The following is a 17067-nucleotide window of genomic DNA, read 5'->3' as shown; positions in this document are numbered from 1 at the left end:
GCGCCTTTGCATCGCCTTCGGCATAAGAACGTTCCTTTTGTTTGATCTTCGGAATGTGACACTGCTTTCCACAAGCTCAAATCTGCTTTGTTGAGTGATCGCTGTTTGATTCCTCCAAACCAGTTGTTTTGGCTGTCGATGCATCTTCTCACGGCATCGGGGCAGTTCTCTTGCATCGTATTAATTCTGTCGATCACCCGATCGCTTTTACATCTAAGTTGCTCAATTCTGCCCAGCAAAACTATGCTCTAATCGATAAAGAAGCTTTAGCTATTGTATATGGAGTAACAAAGTTTCATGATATTTTGTACGGTTGTATGTTCTATTTGATCACCGACCATAAGCCTTTGACGTCGTCGTTCAACCCATCAAAGCCAGTTACGGCCCGTACGCAACAAAAGTTGCAACATTGGTCTTCGTTTCTGTCTAACTACAATTATGAAATCTTGTTTCGGCCTATGGCCCAGCATGGCAATGCTGATGCTTTGTCTCATCTACCTATCGGTCCTGACAAAGTGTTTGATTCTTCCGAACTGTCCTGCATGTTTATTGATTCGCAAGATAAGGACTTAGCTGATGGTTTTCAAGTGGATTTTCATCGCACTGCTTCCGCGACAGCCGCCGATGCTTCTTTGCAGATTCTTTTGCAGTATATTCATACTCAATGGCCTCCATCTGCTATGCAGATTCGAGATCCTCTTGTATGGCGTTACTTTGCGCAACGTCACAACTTGTCTGTACACTACCGTGTTATCTTTTTACGAACTAACAATGATCAATTTCGTGTGGTTGTATCTCGTTTGTTGCAGTCGGAAATCCTCCGTTTACTGCACGCTGGTCACTGGGGTATAGTGCGGACGAAGAAATTAGCGTGTCGTCACTGCACTTGGGTCGGCATTGATAAACAAATTGAGAATTTGCTTGCCAACTGTCGCTCTTGCGCGGAGCACCAATCTGCTCCCCGCCAGCGCTTCTTTACGTGGCTGACTCCTACTGCGCCTTGGCAGCGTGTTCATATTGATTTTGCGGGTCCTTTCTGGGACACCCACTGGCTGATAGTCATTGATGCGTACAGTAACTTTCCTTTTGTTGTACCTATGTCTTCTACTACATCTGCCAGTACTATTCGGGCTTTGACGTCTATCTTTTGTACTGAGGGCCTTCCTGAAGTTATCGTCTCCGACAATGGCCTCAAATTCGTGTCTTCAGAATTTGAAGCGTTCTGTGCTGCTAATGGCATTCGCCATCTGCCCTCAGCCCCGTTCCACTCCCAGTTGAACGACGAGGCTGAACGCTTTGTGCGTACGTCTAAGTTTCAGATGAGCACTCTCGCGAGCACGTGCTCTGGACTTTCCTTGCTTCATATCGCTCTCGGCCGTGCGACACCCCGTCCCCAGCAGAATTGCTACATGGTCGCGCCCATCAGTCACTCCTGCAGCTATTGCACCCGCCACCACACGCTCTCACTGTTTCGCCTCGTTCTGGCTTGGCACTGTATGATTTGGTGTTCTATCACATCTTCTCTGGCAGGCAGCACTGGGTGCAGGGGTGCATCCTTCACCAGCTTGGCTGCGCCTTATTTCTCATTTCTTATTCCTCCGGCACTGTCAAGCGACACCGGAACCAGATTCGTTTGTGCCATCCTTGGTTTTCTGCCGCTGGTTGTTTTCCGGTAGAATTGGAGGCTTCGCGGCTTCCACTGTCTCAGTCCATGACTCCACCGACAACGCCTCTGCCGCTCGCGCCTCCGCTGCAGAAGCACCTGCCGTCGTCGCCTCTGCCGGTCTGGTCACTTGCACCGGACGGATGCCTCTCGCCACCGCCACCCGCCCCACCTCCGGCTCCCGCTGCCGCCACCATGTTCCTCCGCTGTGGCAGAACCGATGGATGCTGAGGCTGACGTCACACCGCCACCGCCGGCACCGGCGCCCATTGAGGTAATTGCTCCACCTCCTCATCCGAGCATACACTGTGGCGGTGCATGGCCTGGCCAGGTTTTCCATGGGGTGTTTTCCTTGCCCCTTAGCGATCAATTCGGAGTTGCGCGCCCCGGCAGTTCCGCTGTCCGCCCCCTCAGCTGCACCGCTCTAGGTCCCTCCGCCCGCCGTCGGAAGCCATACTCAATGACAGTGCGTCGTTTCAGGGGGGAGGGATGTGGTATCAATAACAACGATGCCACAGTGTAAACACAAGTTCTTAAGTTGGCACTACAACAGACACCGACGACAGTGCACTCTAGCAGGAGCGGGAGAGATCTACGAGCTCCGCTCCTGATTCTGCCCATTACATCAAGAGCAGACGGCCGGGACACTTCACTTCTGCTTTGCTCTACATACAATGGGTCTCAGCATCACACCTCATTGCAAGTGATGTAACCATGTATTAACTTGTTTTTGCACCAATAAATCACTTTTACTTACGTGCAGTACCAACGTATTTTTCCTGCTTCTGCTTCTGCTCCTGCTCCTGCTCCTGCTCCTACCCACGCACGGGAAACAATAACCGTGAATGAAATCACAGTAGAATTTACAATATGATATAGTGCAGTGCCCAAAAGGTTCACAGCTTGGGTTACCACAAAGTTTGTGCTCATAAGGTTTAGAGAAGAACCTTCACCCAAAGCCTTCTACAGTCCTTTCAAAACGAATTTGATGATTTTTTACTTACGAATACTTTGATAAGGGATGGAAGCTGGCCCCCCCCAATTATCGCAACAAACATGCCCTCCCACACCTTATTTGTTCCCTTTCTCGCATGTTACTGTATGTGTCATGTATTTGTACATATTTTAAAATAGTTGCTTGCATTTTTGTGTAATTTTACATATTTGTCCATATTTTTACACATCTGTGTGTATCTGTGCATGTTTCTGTGTGTGTCTATGTATTTTTTGTGCATCTTTTCTCATATACAGCTCCTCTCACAATGATCAACAACTATTTTCACCACGTCATTTCCATTTCCTTTACACCATTCCTGCCACAACGAACCCCTGCTCCAACTTTCTGCACCAGTTCAGAAAAGTATCCCTTTCCCTGGCTAAACGTCCCACATTCTATTTCTTAATACTACACAAACCATGGAATCCCCAAAAGGCCTAACAACAAAAATTTCTCTCTCGATCCCACACCTCCTTTCACAATGACCTTCACCTTTTCACATTCCCCCAGTTCCTGGCCCTCATTAACATGGTACTGCAAAAACACATCTCTATAGCACAGGCATCCCACAACCCCCTCTATTCCCTCCGCAAGGCACTACTACTATGGAATCCCTGCTTCATGTAGCACATCTCTGAAATTGAATCCCTTGCTCTCCAGCACCTGGAGAAGCATTCCAGACACCACTTCCGTAAGTTATCCAAACTGCTGACATCCTCCTGCCGCCTCAGGGCACCACTATCCAACCCCTGCGTTTCTCCTCGTCCACTCCTCATAGCACCTAAACCCTTCTTAGGTGACCTTTACAACTAACCTCATATCCCAAACCTCCCTGATAACACTCCACCAAATCCAGAATCAAACCATTCCTGTAACACTGTTCTCAACTTTTCCACCACAATCATCAGCTCCACAGAAGCTTCAGTTCAATACCAAGGCCTCAGTTTTAGCCCTAAACCAAAATTTAACCGTGCTCTACTTGTCAAAGAACTACTCTCCTTCTCCCAATACCTGCAATGGAAGCACTTTTTGCCATCAATCCCTCCATCCAAAACCAACCTAATTCCAACATTTAAACCTGTGTCTCCCAGATCATACCACTATCCAACCATCATCCTCACCCCTTCCCACCTAACCACCCATTGGTCACCTTCCAGGAACTCCTGACCAACTTAGCCTCACCATCCTAGCCCAAGTCCCTTCCACAGAACACCAACTTTGCATATAGAAGAAAGAGTAGCCATACGCAACCTCAAAACAAATCCTTACCTAATCATCCTACCTGCAAACAAAGGTTCCATCACTCTTTTTATGAATCACAGTGACTGCCTGGCAGTAGGCTCTGCCAGTTATCTGTTCCTCCACCTGTAAGTTCTGCCAGAGTGATCCCATCCCAGAAGTATAACACAACCTCCAATCCCCCCTTACAGCCTTAGAGTGGGATCACAGTGGTGCCAATAACAGTCATTCGAAATGGTCACCAGATGTCATCTGATAACATCATCCGACAGAGTGGTCATAGTGCATCCGATCTCCTGTCAGTTTTCAGCAGTGTCAAGGAGGTTACATTAGTTAGAATCTATTCTGTGTATGAAGTAGATTAGATTTTAATCTCTTAGGATGGGGTGGATACCATGACACCTCTGTGTTTGGATATGAGTACTGAATATCAGCTTCTGACGTTAAAGACACACTGAACACATGTGAATGAGCTTTTCTTCTTGATAAAGAACATGACGAGTACTATACACACTCAGTTATCAGAATAAACAGACACGTTTTACTAATAGATATAGGCTCACCTTGGTGACCTTCACTGTTGTTTACTTAAAGTTGTGCAGACGTATGTCAATCTTCAATGACTGTCATTTAGCCATCAGGTGAAAGAGAAGCATATAGTGTAGCGCAAGACATTCTAAAAAACTAAAGTGCTTAAAAGTGGAAATAAATACCAGATATCACATTTGCAAACCACTTCATACTAACAGAACCATTACCCTACTGGCATAAAACACCAGTAGGCAGTAATAATAATTTGTAGGGAAATAGTGACAACCTACCACTTGTAAGCATATAAGATACACCACCCTTTTCACTTGAACAAATTAATTTTTGAGGTTATAATCAACTCCTAAAATTTCCAATAAAGATTTTGGCTATTTTAGGTTTCCAATAAACCTACACTTTCAGTCCATACATTCTGAACTATATGACAATTATGATATTTTCATTCTCAGGATGCCACAAACTCACTCTTTCTTGGACTAAAGTTATCATTTTCTCATGCCCCATATTTCATGTGCGAGAACATCAGTCGATTGGACCAAAGAAAACAAACTGATATGAACTGCACCGATTGTTGTCCGAAGTCTGTATGTTTGTGAGATAAGATCAGCTATAGGGTGACTGCACAAGAAGTGGTGTACTGATTTGGAAAGGTCAACTGTCTCTGGCCTATGTCTGTCGTTGGCAGAATCATCAATATTAGAGCAAGTGTGACCGCAGCCTTCGGACCTTCCCAGAACCTCTCCCCTGAATCAATTTCCCTCCCTCATCCTTATGACACCCTGACACACCCAACTCCCACATTCTCCCCAAAATCCACAAACCCAACAATCCTGGATGCCCTATTGTGGCTGGTTATTGCGCCCCAATGAAAGAATTATGGCCCTCATTGACCAACACCTCCAACCAATTGCCTGTAATATATCCTCCCACATCAAAGATACTGACTACTTCCCTTCTCCTACTCTCCACCTTCCCCACCCCTTTACCTCGTGGATCCCTACTCATCACTGTTCACGCCACCTCCGTATACACCACCATCCTTCATGCCCATGGTCTTATGGCTACATTACCTTTGAACATTAATTTTTCCCAGATCCTTCATACTCCAAACCCCCTACCTCATTCCTCATACACCTTACTAACTTTATTCTAACCCACAACTACTTCTCCTTTGAAGGCAAGGTGTACAAAAAAATCTGTAGCACAGCCATGGGCACCCGCATGGCACCTTCTGAAGCCAACCTGTTTATGGGCCATGTAGAGGAGACCTTCCTAGCCTCCCAGAACGCCGAACCCCTAGTCCAATTCAGGTTCATTGATGATATCTTCATGATCTCGACTCAGGGCCAAGACACCCTATCTTCATTCGTTCACAACCTCAACACTTTCTCTCTGATCCACTTCACCTGGTCCTCCTCAACCCACCATGTAACCACCTCCTCTCTGCTGGCTCCATCTCCACCTCTGTCCACATTAAACCCACCAACCACCACCAGTACCTGCATTGCAACAGCTGTCATCCCTTCCACACCAAAAAATCCCTACCACTCAGCCTGGACATCTGGGGACAGAGTATCTGCAGTGACAAGAACTCCCTTGCCCAATATGCTGAGGGTCTCACCAAGGCCTTCATAGACAGACACTACCCCCCCCCCCCCCTCCTCCCAAACCCAGTCTGCAAACAGATCTCCAATGCCATTCCCCCCCCCCCCCCCTCAACCTCTCACCACCCCCAAGAACCAGCTGCAAAGGAGTGTCCTCTTCACCATCCAGTACATTACCAGACTAAAACAGAACCACATCCTTTGCCATGGCTTTGATTACCTATCATCATGTCCTAAAATGAGGGCCATCCTACCCGAGATCCTTCCCACTCCTCATGAAATGGTGTTCCATGAACTATGCCTCTTCCAATCGTAGCCCCTTGCCCCAAAGATCATATCCCTGTGGAAGACCCCGGTCCAAGACCTGCCCAGTCCAGCCAACCAGCATTCCCTTCTCCAGTCCTGTCACAGGTTTATCCTACCCCATCAGGGGCTGGGCCACCTGTGCAAGCAGCCACATCATTAACCAGCTCTGCTACAGTCACTGCACAGCTTTTTATATTGGTGTGACTACCATCAGCTATCTGCCAGGATGAAAGGTCATGGCCATACTGTGGCCATGAAAGAAATTGACCACCCTGTGGCACAACATGCAGCTGAACATAACATACTTTATTTTAATGGCTCCTTCACTCACCAAGCCATCTGGGTCCTCCCTGATCCGCACAGATGGGAGTTATCCTTACAACACATTCTCTGCTCCTGTAATTATCCTGGTCTCAACCTACAGGAACATACTGTTCCCTCACCCTCGACACAACAGTTTCCACCTCCTCTGTCCTATCATCTCTTCCCCAGTCTCATCTCCCATCCTCTGTTTGCCGCCCTTTGCCAACACGCTCATCCATCTTTCCCCACTCCTCTCTATTCTGGAAAACAATGTAAATGTTTCATTCTACCACAGAAGAGAGCAGTAATTCACTCAATTTTTTTAACATGCAATATAGTCTTGTGCCATGTGTAGATATAAATGGTCTAATGAAGGCTCTCACAATTAATTTCAACCCTGATGAGTGGAGACTCCTTTTTCCACCCCGCCTCCCTGCCACAAAATCACCTGATGCTATGCCTGTTGGTATTCTAGTCCCTGCACACTCAGCCAGACAGTGTTCCTCTCTTCCTCCATCCATACACGACTATCCCTTCTCCTTCCCTGCTCCTTCCAGACTGCTGCTACCATCCCATGTTAGCTGCATTCTGGCCTTTTCTGCCAGAGTCAGCGTTAAATGTGATTAACAAAGTGATATATCTGTGGTCATAAAATTTTCCCAGCTTCATTCTAGACAACTCAATCTTCTCCTAATGACTCGTGGTCAGATACAGAAAAATAATTATTTATCTCACATTAAAATTATCATCATCCCCCCCCCCCCCCAGTTTGACATTATTGTTTCCCCACAATAAAATCTACTCTGCCAGTATATCTGACAGCAATATAAATATTTTCAGTATTGTCTCATTCAGATAGAACAAATACACCAACAACCAGTTATTTGCTAATACTGTTATTCTATTAGTCACTACAATGTGTGAATTCCTAAGAGACCAAACTGACTAGGTTCAGTCCCTATACTTACACATTACTTAAAGTAACAAACTAACTTATGCTAAGAACAACACCCCCCCCCCCCCCCCGAGGGAGGACTCTAACCTCTGGCGGGAGGGGCTGCGCAATCTGTGACATGGTGCCTCAAACCGCACGGCCACTCTGTGCAGCCTATGATGTGCAAATAAAAAACTTTCTGTAGGTCTGTCTGGGACCCAGTCACCCAAAATGTAGTCAGCTAATTTAATCAATCACAGATTGTAAGCCTACATGGTACCTCGTCATCTAAAATAACGTTAGCTAATTTATTTGCAGAAACAACATCCCAATCCCCCTTGCTGTTACAAATTCTACTAATTGAAGTTATTTCAAAACTGCTATTTGGAACACACCTCTTTTTTTCCCTACAGATCTAGTGGATACTTTCTAAATTTTTAACATAAAATGCATAAATAAATAAAAACGAACATTTTATTATCAGCAATGTTACCTGATGGAAGTAACAAGGATCTGCCCCCTGTGATAAAAGGCGAAGGCTAGTCTCCAAATTGGCAGTCCGCACGCTGGAATGCAGCTGCTGGCTTAAATCATCTTCCTGAAGGGGAGGTTCATCTTTCCCTGGTCTAAATACGAATGCAAGATGCAGATATTTTGCTCGGATGAAGTCAGTTTTCTTTGGACTGCAATAAAGAGGAATTCCTTTACTTGGTCTCACATGCAAATAGTTCATAAATTTACTGACATGTAAGACTATTTACAAGATTATTGCTGTGGAAAATAAAACACTGAATTTAGGTTACCTAACTGTTCAGGTACCACGTACCAAAGATTTCAGTGTGAGACATAGAAGAGACTATGTCAAAAGTACAATTTTACTGTTTTACGAAGAAAGTCCTAGTTTTTAATAGAAAATCAAAAAAATAAAGCTAAGTAATTAGTATCTCAAACAAGGGAAAGTCCTGAATGGAATAACAACAATATGGGAACGAGAGGTTGCTACTCACCATATAGAGATGATGATGATGATGAGTTACCGACAGGCACAATGAAAAGAAACACTAAAATATTACGATTTCAGGCAAAGTCTTTCTTCTCAGAAAAGACACACACACACACACACACACACACACACACACACACACACACATTCACACAGGCAAAACTCAGACACACATGGCAATCAGGCTGCAGCACCCGGAGACAGTAGCCATGTGTATGTGATTGTGTTAATGTAGTGTGTGTTGTCTACTTCAGAAGAACTACTTTGTCCAAAGCTTAATATTTTAGAAGTCCTTTTTTTTTATTCTGACTGCCTGTGATTCAATGTCTCTTCTATGGGGTGAGTAGCATCTATCCTTTTTCATTACTGAAATTAATTTTTTGTTTATTTGCAGCTACATGTCTGCTATCCTGATAAGCATTTAAATCACCATGCAAAGATACCATAGCATGATGCTACAGTGGCCGATGCAAAATGGTGCAGCCCACTGATAAAGTGGATGTGGGCTGCCCCATTTTGTTTTGGCCACTCCAGCGGTATATAATGATGCTGTGGTGCAGGGATTTCAATGTGTATATTATTTTTTTTGATATCTCAAAGCAGGCCTATTTTAATCACTAGTATGAAAGACTAGCTAACAGATACCCCCAGGGATAAATATTTGCAATAATATATTAATGAAATAACACTATAATGGAAATTACAGAAGGAAAACCACATTTACATTTTCTAATGAATAATGGTTTGTGAGTACGCAAACTTAAAGCTCTGAAAATTTACATACAAACACACACACTTTGTTTAGTGTTCTCATGACCCACGAGATACTCTTTTTGCTTAGAGAATCCAGGTTTTTATGAAACCAAATTTTGTTACAACATTTTCCCTACATATACCTTAGTAATTTATAGGAACAAATGAAGCATGGGTAAAAATGTTATTCTTTACCAACTACACATATGCACATGGCCAAAAGCAGGGGACCAGCATGACACACATTCCAAACTCTATCAAATGAATCCAGCTCCCTCTTCCCTTTTTACTTGTTCTGCACACAATACAAACCTAAATCTATTTGTCCTTTACTAGTTGTCCCATCATGGCTCTTTGATGACTGGTATTGCTGTACAATTACACTGAACAACAAATTTGAATGATGATGATGATTAGTGTTTTAGGGCGCACAACAACGAGGTTATCAGCACCCATAACAAATTTGAAGTGAAAGTGTGTAAATTGCATGATTTTGAGTTAGGTATGTTTATTTCAGTATAAAATTATACAAAATCATCATCTTCATAAATATTTAGCTCTAGCTTTTTAAAACAGTAATCTACATTTTGGTATAAATAACTCACTAACTAAATATGCATTCATGTTCCAAGATCCAGCATAACAAATTTTAAGTGAATAATTACTCAAATTATGTGTTATGCATTGATAAATTTCAGTGCCATTCTGGAAGTACAAAAGTAAAGCATTAAAAAATGAAGATAATATTACATGAATGAAAATACTTTGTAAGTCTACTTTGTACCCGAACTACGTAAAGCACAAAAGAAAATGTATGAACTAATTGGTCACAAAGATATATAAAGGATTACAAATGTTAAATGTCCTAATGTACAGTACATACAATTACAAATTTTGTTTAGAGATAAATTCAGAAGATGACCTTTTTCACTTGGCTTGATGTTTATACACATACTCGGGAACATCCCTTATGACAGTCCAGTAGTAATCGGCTAAAATAGTAGGGCTCCACTTTCTGGCATACCTCTTCTCAAATGTGGCAATATCTTTACGAAATCACTCCCCATGTTCATCATCAATTGCACCACAATCTTTGGGGAAGAAGTCAAGATGACTATGTATGAAATGCATTTTCAATGACATTTTGCAACCAAGTTTTTCATAAGATGACAACATGTTATCTTAAAATCTCCTTGTGATTTATTGCTTGTTTATTCCATATTAACTGTAAAGAAACTGTCTTAAAACATTCCCATACCTGCTTCTCAGCACCTTGTATGATTTCATCAAAAGTATGGCCTCCAAAAAGCCTACGAAGGTGCCCTCCTTTACTTTGTCATCACTTAATTAAGGGAATTTTTACCTTAAGTACTTAAATGCGTCAGCATCTTTGTTCATTCCCTTAAAAGTTTTTCATAAGACCCAACTTTATGTGCAACGGCAGGAGCAGAATCTTTTTAGGGTCTACTAGAGGTTCACTCTTAATGTTCTCTATACATGGTTGAAGAGATTTTTTGGTGGGCCATTCATGTTTACTGTAATGAGATGCATGAGCTCAGCTATCCCATTCACAGAGAAAGCAGCAATATTTAGTATACCCTAACTGCAAATCTAATAGCAGCGCAACCACTTTCACGTCACCACAAATCTGCCATTAAGAGTCATTATACTTGATGGCTCTTTCATATGCACACTATGCCCAACTGGAATAGAAGGAAGCTCAACTTTGATGAATCAATAAAGAGTCTCCACTCATCAGGGTTGAAATTAATTGTGAGAGCCTTCATTAGACCATTTATATCTACACATGGCACAAGACTATATTGCATGTTAAAAAAATTGAGTGAATTACTGCTCTCTTCTGTGGTAGAATGAAACATTTACATTGTTTTCCAGAAAACTGTGCTGCTGCAATCTTGATGCTAAGATCTCAACCTTAGCTTTAGAGAGCTCCAAATCTCTAATGAGATCACTTAACTCATTTTGAGGCTATTTTTGTGGATCATCAGTTGATGATATATTTGGAAGAAACTCTGGATCTTGTGATGTACATGGTTCAGGACATTCAGAATCTCCATCAGAAGCAATCTCGTACTCTGTCGGCATTTCAGGTATTGGCATTCCTTCCCCATGTAGAACTGGACATATGGCAGATGGAATGTTAGGATGGATCGCTCTCCGCTTCTTCTTCTTCTTCTTCTTCTTCTTCTTCTTCTTCAATACTCCCTTCTTGATAGTAGGAGCTATACAAAAGTAGCAGTCACTGACATGGTTAGTTGGCTCACACTAGATCATAGGCACTGCAAAAGGCATTGAATGTCCTTTCCCATGCATCCAGTTCCCCGAGGTTGCTGGCCCAAGTGTTGCAGATCACATGTGGAGCCTAGGATTTATCCTGATCACCTATTTTGCACCCAAAATAACAACTGTAAGCTTTTTAAATCACTGGAGTTATTTGCTGTTTTTGTGAAGCAAATGTCACTTCTCCACAAACATAGCAACATGTGTCAGCACTGTTAACATAAACTCGTGTCATTTTTGTTCACTCCAATAGCAGTCAACTTGAACAACTGGTAGTTAATCTGGAAACAAATGTGTAGAAATTATTACGTGCATTAATAAAGTCACTAAAGTTGAAGAGGTGGGAGACAAAAAGATCACTAAAAATGGCATCATAATGTTTATATCCAAAATATTGCACACAGGTAAGACCAGGAACAATAATATAATCCATTGTTACTAGTTATTATGACTTTGACAAACCATTATAATGTTGTTGTTTTGGTCTTCAGTCCAGAGACTGGTTTGATGCAGCTCTCCATGCTACTCTATCCTGTGCAAGGTTCTTCATCTCCCAGTACCTACTGCAACCTACATCCTGAATCTGTTTAGTGTATTCCTCTCTTGGTCTCCCTCTACGATTTTTACCCTCCACACTGCCCTCCAGTACTAAATTGGTGATCCCTTGATGCCTCAGCTTCTATTCTCTTCTTGTCTAAACTATTTATCATCCACGTTTCACTTCCATACATGGCTACACTCCATACAAATACTTTCAGAAAAGACTTCCTGACACTTAAATCTATACTCAATATTAACAAATTTCTCTTCTTCAGAAACGCTTTCCTTGCCATTGCCAGTCTACATTTTATATCCTCTCTACTTCGAACATCATCAGTTACTTTGCTCTCCAAATAGCAAAACTCATTTACTACTTTAAGCATCTCATTTCCTAATCTAATTCCCGCAGCATCACCCGATTTAATTCGACTACATTCCATTATTCTCGTTTATTATATTATTTAATTTTAAACTTAACATAAAAATCTGTATATAATTATCTCGCTGTAATAAAACAGTGTAAAATGAAAACCAGAGCTATTTTGAATTGCCTTTGTGATATTCACGATCAGCACATTACAACTCATAGGAATTGAGTATTTTCATTCAATTTACTTTTTCATTATTGCACAGTGTTATCTGTAGCTCCCTCTCTACACCCAAGGCACTTATCAATTTCTCTATTACCTTTCCACAGTGCTTGTCACATCATCATCACAAACTTTATCACCAGGGATGCTACACCTTTAAAAACCAACATCCTCATGCCCATGCTGCCACAGACAACACTGTCTCGACACCAAACCCATCACCTCATTCGAACTTGCTAGTTCAATCACATTCTGGCCCATAACTATTTCTCCTTTGAAAGCAAAAGACGCATACAAATCCCGTAGAACTTTACTACATATAGACAAGGCATCTTCCTATGTTGAAGTGTTTATGAATAACCTACAGGAATTCTTCCTATTCCTCCTGCAACACACCTGCAATCCCTTGACTGGTTCAGATTCACTGATAACGTCTCTCTGATTTAGACCAAAAGCGAAGGAAGAGTAACACCACTTACGCTAAAATTCACTTCACCTGGTCCTTCTCAGTTCAGTTCAACATATTATCATCCTGAAAGTTGATATATCCACCTCTCTGATGACTCATTAAAGATGTCCATCCATATCAAATGCAAAAACTAACAAGAGTTATCTCCCCCACCCTACACACACACACACACACACACACACACACACACACACACACACACACACACACACTTTGTGAGCTGTGAACCATCCCAAATCTTAGGTCCTCATAACTGTCACAGAGTTTAATGACAATGCCTCATATAGCTAATCCATAAAAAGCAAATGACACCAATAAACCTGTCATAACTGCAACAAATCAGCCACCATGCAGTACTCCCATTATAAAATTGGTTTGAAAGTGATTATACGCAAAGCTCAGTCGATGAAAGGAAAGAAATCTAAAAAGAAGGACTTCCCCTTGGAGAAAGGTCCACAAAATACACCATACAGACAACAGAGTTACAGAGTTCCCACACCAAAGATTAAATGTTTTTCGCCATATTGCTGTGACAGATAAAAAGTAAAACGCGATCGACAGTCCACGCTTTTCGCTAAAACTGCCAATAACTCAGAAGGCTAACATACACTGGAAGGTCAGTTAAAGAAGGGGCACTGGGTCAGGAAAGGGCAAATCGTCAAAGATTGATGACAATGAGCACAAAGTGGTGGGGAATCAGCATGTAACAAATGGTGATGGCTAAAATGACAATGCCCAATAAGCACCCTAGCTAAAATCGTCTCATGATGTGAGGGATCACAAGAGGTCAGCCAAGCCATTGGGAGAGGTTTAATTCCCCAGAGCTTGTTCCCATGAAGAGAAGACGAGTAGTGGTGATGAAGTGACACGCATACTGAAGATACCCAAAACATGCAGCACGGAAGGAGAAGAGGTGCTATAAAGACTGGGGCCCCATGGTAGCCAGGCACGAACTCACCATAGGGTAGTGAACCCCCTGGGGAGTTATGGGAAAGTTTGATGATATTTGCTACATGTTTTGTCTACCTCTCACCATGTGTCATACTCTGAGCAAAGGATATCTTATTACAACACTTCCTCCCTCCACTCCACATGCCCCCCAAATGATTAACTTCACTCAACTGACAACATCCTACTCCTTTGTTGCTCCCAATTTTGCACTCCACTGATCAGTCTCCTGTGGATGACAAGAGACAAGACTCACCCCATTCAACATTTCATACTGGATTTCAGGTTGTTTGGTTGTTTGAGGTTAAAGGGACCAAACAGCAAGGTCATCAGTCCCTTGTTTCAAATAGACTCCATTCTGCTAACGGGACATCTCAGTATAGTCAGAAAAATAAAACGGATAAAGGGGAAACGTAAAAGGGCAGTCACGCTGTCATTAGTAAAAACAAATGAGGGAAGTTGGAAAGAGAACGAACCCAACACTATGCTGAAGCAGCATAGGCAAGACCACCTGTGACTTAAAAGGTACAACTGCTATAATGCAGAAAGTACGTATGGGAATAGAAAAACTAACCAAGCCTTAAAAAGAAGGGGTAAAAACAGAGTAAAAGGGAAAGAAAAGAGGATTCCGGTCAGGGAGGTGAATCGGGAATCTCTGAACACTGCCTACAGTGGGAGACACCCAAACACTCACCGCCCTGCCCCAACACCAGAGGGAGATTAAAAACTTTAAAACTGAGAATAAAAACCACTCTCCCGGAGGAAACCTAGAACCAGAGAGACCATCCGGGAATCGTCAGCCAACATCAAAGGTAAAGTGTGGGGGAGTCTGTACTTAGCACGCAGAGCCAAAAGAAGGGGGCATTCAACCAAAATGTGGGCCACTGACTGGAAGGCTCCACAACCACATAGCGGGGGTGGCTCATCACGCAAAAGGAAACCATGGGTCAGCCTGGTATGGCCAATGCGGAGACGACACAGTGTGGTCGAGTCCTTGCGGGAGAGGCTAAAGGAAGAACGCCATGGGCCTGGATTCACCGTAATGGCACGAAGTTTATTAGACAGTGGAGTAGCCTCCCAAGAATTGGCCCATGACTGTGCAAAGTGAGATTTGATGTGAAGCCGTAAATCCGCTGCAGGAGGGGTTACAGAAAACGGGGGGGGGGGGGGGGGGTAAGTAACTGCTCCCCCAGCCAAACGATCAGCGAGCTCATTACCCGGGATACCCACATGGCCCGGGACCCATAGGAAGTCAATGGAACAAGCAGCACGGTGAAGATCAGCGAGATGGTCATGGATGGCAGAGACCAAGGGATGGCGCGAAAAACACCGGTCAATAGCAAGAAGGCCACTCATCGAGTCCGTACATAACAAAACGCGGTTGTGTTGGGATTGTTTAATAAAGGTAAGGGCCCGGGAAATTGCCATCAATTCCGCAGTAAACACCCCACATGAGGGTGGCAGTAGATGATTTTCCGTTCCAACAAAGGACGTGAAGGCATACCCAACATGATCAGCAGATTTAGAGCCATCAGTGTAAAAAACAACAGCATCCCGAAACTCCCATAAAATTTGGCGGAAAAAGGAACGGAACACCACCGGGGGGATGGAATCTTTCGGACCGCGGCGGAGATCCATCCGAATTCGAGGCCGAGGAACTAACCAAGGAGGGGTGGAGGGGAGGGAGCGAGGAAGACAGGACAAAGAAGGAAGCCGAAAATCACGGTTAAGAGACGCAAGGCGCAGCCCAACCGGTAAACCCGCCCGAGGGCGGGAGTCAGGCGGGCGACGTCCATGGTCTGGAAATAGGATAGAATAGGAAGGATGAGCGGGAGAAGAACGGATAGTAAGGGCATAAGACACCAGAAGCTGGGACCGCCGAACAGAAAGGGGGGGGATCCCAGCTTCAACCAGGAGACTATCAACAGGGCTAGTAGGGAAGGCACCGGTGGCCAAACGGATACCACGATGGTGGACTGGATCCAGCACGTGCAGCGTGGAAGGAGCAGCTGAACCATAAACTTGACAACCATAGTCCAAACGTGACAGAACTAGAGCACGATAAAGACGGAGGAGGAGGGAACGGTCCGCACCCCAGGAGGAGTGGGCAAGGAAGCGAAGGACATTGAGTTTACGGAAACAACCTACCTTCAGGAGTCTGATATGGGGCAGCCAAGTGAGCTTGTTGTCGAAAAGAAGACCTAGGAAACGAAACTGTGGAACCACAGGCAATCTTTGTGCAGCGAGATAGAGCTCTGGATCAGGGTGGACCGTAGTACGGCGACAGAAGTGGACCACCCGCGATTTTAAAGGAGAGAATTGAAACCCGTGTGAGAGGGTCCATGCAGAGGCACGCCGTATAGCCACCTGGAGCTGGATTTCAGGCACAGGAATTTTATATCCAATGAAACATACAGCCACATATGAAAGCCATCACACCAAGTATCAGATGAGCTGCAAAGGGTTGTATGTAGCTATAGCTAACCAGCTTCTTAGCTGAATGAATGAATGTTCATTAAAAAAATGTAGCTAGCAACAAACTCTTTATTTCAGTCACTAATCCTGCTCTACACCACAGCTCTCATGACTTCAGCAGGTGGTTCAATACCTTTACCATTTGCATCTTCTGTTCCTGCCACGCACCCAAATAAAAAAAAAAAACCCTAAAACTACATCAAACACATCTTCCATGATGAAGTAGGTGGTAACTCTCCCTCTATTACGTACCCTGCTTCAGTAATTCCCCAAGCCTTTAAAGAAGTCCATGCATTATAAGGAAACATCACACAAGAAAGACAAAATAAAAATGTGACACCACCATGCTTTTTGGTAGCATTATTTAGTTAAAATACTTAGCCTGGTATGATG

At 43.5% G+C, this 17067-nt stretch overlaps 1 protein-coding gene across 3 annotated transcripts in view; it reads right to left on the bottom strand.

Annotated features, from left to right (window-relative positions):
• The window catches only part of LOC126479952 (ARF GTPase-activating protein GIT1), a 223215-nt gene that overhangs the window by 152084 nt on the left and 54064 nt on the right, over positions 1–17067 (bottom strand). For all 3 annotated transcript variants that reach the window (XM_050103828.1, XM_050103830.1, XM_050103827.1), the window contains exon 3: positions 8089–8278. In XM_050103828.1, the coding sequence (XP_049959785.1) occupies positions 8089–8278 (190 nt within the window). The remainder of the gene's footprint in view (positions 1–8088; positions 8279–17067) is intronic.

This window comes from Schistocerca serialis, chromosome 1, assembly GCF_023864345.2.
Source record: "Schistocerca serialis cubense isolate TAMUIC-IGC-003099 chromosome 1, iqSchSeri2.2, whole genome shotgun sequence".
In the NCBI taxonomy this organism is placed as follows: Eukaryota; Metazoa; Arthropoda; class Insecta; order Orthoptera; family Acrididae; genus Schistocerca; species Schistocerca serialis.
The sequence above is the reverse complement of the archived record's forward strand: the minus strand, read 5'-3'. Positions and strand labels throughout refer to the sequence as shown.